This window comes from Arachis ipaensis, chromosome B03, assembly GCF_000816755.2.
Source record: "Arachis ipaensis cultivar K30076 chromosome B03, Araip1.1, whole genome shotgun sequence".
Lineage (NCBI taxonomy): Eukaryota > Viridiplantae > Streptophyta > Magnoliopsida > Fabales > Fabaceae > Arachis > Arachis ipaensis.
In genome coordinates this window covers 32,966,489-32,969,674 of record NC_029787.2, presented here as the reverse complement: position 1 = coordinate 32,969,674, position 3,186 = coordinate 32,966,489, and the positions used below count along the sequence as shown (strand labels likewise).

At 31.5% G+C, this 3,186-nt stretch overlaps 1 protein-coding gene across 1 annotated transcript in view; it reads left to right on the top strand.

The window, feature by feature from the left end:
• Nucleotides 1,608-3,186, top strand: part of LOC107632889 (formin-like protein 13) — a 23,866-nt gene continuing 22,287 nt past the window's right edge. Inside the window, exons 1-2 of the mRNA XM_016336527.2 lie at nt 1,608-1,680; nt 1,894-2,594. Of these exons, the coding sequence (XP_016192013.1) occupies nt 1,608-1,680; nt 1,894-2,594 (774 nt within the window). The remainder of the gene's footprint in view (nt 1,681-1,893; nt 2,595-3,186) is intronic.

Genomic DNA, 3,186 nt, shown 5'->3' with positions numbered 1-3,186 from the left:
CACTAAAATCGTCCCTGAGATTCCAATTGCACCAATTACGTTCCTGAGATTGAAAAAAATGCACCATAATAGTCCCTGGCCCATTTTTCATTAACGACGTGATGACATGGCATGATGACGTGGACTGTAAGTGACATGTGTCACTTCATGATTTGGCCACGTGTAATGGTAGGATGATGTGGTGACCAGTGACACGTGGCATGCTGACGTGGATAGTTGTGCCACGTGTCACAATGTTATTTGGCCACGTGTTCGGTTGTGCCACGTGTCGTAACAGTATTCGTCCACGTGTCAAATACTTTGCTATGACTTAAAATATCAAAGTTCAATCTTCATCTTTTATTTTTATTGCACAATAATTTTTAATTTTAAATATTCAAAACATGTTAGATTTGGACTTAACTAAGTGTATTCGTATTTTGCAACTCTTCTCTATTCAATAAGCAACACTTTCTCTACCTTTGAGTTCAAATATAAAAAATTAAGTATTTTTTATTTATGTAATTTAGTATTATTTTACATTTTACATTTTACTGTTTATCTAATTTAATTTTTTATATCATAAAAAATATTAGAATATTCAATAAGTATTGATATTATTGTATTTGTATAAATTGATAAAAAAATTCAATAAATATTATAAATTTTAATATTTGTCATTCTAACTTCTTTTTTATATATTTTACAAGATATATATTCAAATTTTTATATAAAATAATCATAAAAAATCAAAGAATTGATGCATTTTTTAAGAAGAAGACTAATATTTAAGAAGGAGAACATATAACTTTTACAATATCAATACTTGTAGATAGTTTTTCTACTTTAATGAATCACGAAAAAAGTAAGATACAACCTCCAAAAGTTCAAAGAGTTGCATCTGATGAGTTTGACCTTAATTCTTTGAAACAAGACCCTGAAAACGGCTTTAAATTTGGCAATATCACCCAAATAAGAGAGATGAGGTTAGACGAGCTTATCTTAAACGGAGTCCATATCAAAAGCATTTTGACAATTATTTTCTATCTGGCCTCCCAAAATTTTGTTTCAAACTCCACCACTGATTAGGAATAAGTTGCATATTGTATTTTTCCTTTGTTATATAGAGACTGGAAATTATAGTTTTGGTTATAGAGGATCGAATTTCAAGGTACAGAGAATTTATGAAGTTGACTTTGGGTGTTGATGGAAGTTTAGGAGGATATATGGGCAAAGATGCTTGATCTCAAAAATAATCAATGAAATAGATTATTAGTAGTTCCTGATTTTGTGGTTTAACTTTTAGCTTTGAGGGGGAAGAATTTGTGCCTGTTTTTTGCCGCCGCCTTCTTTATTTTTCTTTTCAAATAAATAAATATAATATCCAAATCCAATATAACTCTATTTGAAAATAGAAATCTTAATATCGTAGTACAACAATACAGTTGTAAAACTAAACCAAACATGCCCATTTCCTTTGTCTTACTCAAAAAGAATCCCGCAAGTTCCTTGCATTCATTCATTGATTGTTACATTCCATGATACCTGTTTTGTGTGATTTCCCATTTTATCGAGCATGGCATGCTTTTAAACCATAACATTAAATAGCTCTGCCTCAAGAATGAAACATGGCCATGCCATGCAAATTGTTTTTCCGAAATCCCCCAGATGGTCTTCTTGAGATATCTGACAGAGTCTATGGTACCTTTTTTACCTCCTTAATTTTATTACATCCGCATATTTTGGAATATAAAACAAAAATAAAAATTACATCGAATGCACCATGATGCAAAATCTCCACTACCATTGTGCATCTCTTTGCTTGAATTTTTCCAGAAAAAGGCAGGGAAAAATATAATACAATGAAGAGTCATAATTACCTACTTATATTATTGATTATTGTTGTGATTGTAGTTTTTAATTGTTGTTTCAACATTCGATGTGATTGGAGAGACGAATCTTATGAAGTCTACGTGAACGGGATTGTTGGTCAATTTCGAGAGAATGTGCCTAACGCTTCCATTATGGTATGCAATTTTCGCGAGGAAAACACTAAAAGCAAGTTGGATAACATATTCTCTAAGCATGAAATTAATCTCATGAACTATCCTTGCCACCACCATGGTTTCCCTATGCTCAAATTGGAGGCCATACATCATTTTCTAAATTCATGTGATAGTTGGCTCTCACATGGGCAAAATAAGGTGTTGTTAATGCATTGCGAGCATGGTGGCTTGCCAGTTTTGGCCTTCATGTTGGCTGCATTGTTGATTTTCTTGAAACAATATCAAGGGGAGCAGAGGACGTTAGATATGGTTTACAAGCAGGTACGTCGTGATTTTTTACAATCCTTAACAATGGTGAATCCAATCCCTTCCCAATTGCGGTATTTACGATATGTTTCCAAGACCAATATGGCCTTTGATTGGCCTTCATTGGATAGGACACTTAGGTTGGACTACATCGTTATGACATTTCTTCCAAACTTTAATGGGAATGGTGGATGTTTTCCAATATTTAGAATTTATGGCGAAGATCCCTTTCTTGTTGACAAGAATCCTAAGGTCCTATACTCAACACCAAAGAGTCCCAAAAACATTCAAGCTTATAAACAGGTGAGGTTGGACTCATACGAACTCCTCCATTCGAAAGAAAACTATATATATGAATCATTTTATATTTTATTTCTTTTACAATATTTCTATTTGTTTCTCATGTTATCGAAAGATTTTTGTTCATAAGGAAGTTTGCCACTTTTGATACATACCATAATATGACAACTATTGCATTGAGATTCTGTTAGATCGTTGTAACTAGTTGCACAAATTGATTCATAGATAGTTCTTGCTAGCATCTAAAAACTGGTGTAGGGATGTATACTATAATAGGTGTCATAATCTTAGTTGAAGAGTTAACACAGTATATGGAGTAAGAAAGACAACGATTCATGGCAAAAAATTTGTAGTAAAATAAGATACAAATAAAATTTTCAACACTTTTTGTGTAAATCTCTCTTTTATTGTATAAATAATAGACCTTTTTTTTTTATATATATCTTTTTTCACTTCTTATCAATCACTTTTAATACAAAAAATAGAATGTTTAAAAAATACCTATACAAAAATGATACATATAATATTTCTCAAATAAAGTTAACAAAAAAAAAAAAAATTCATGTGTGAATCAATTAGGATACATTAGCGTTTA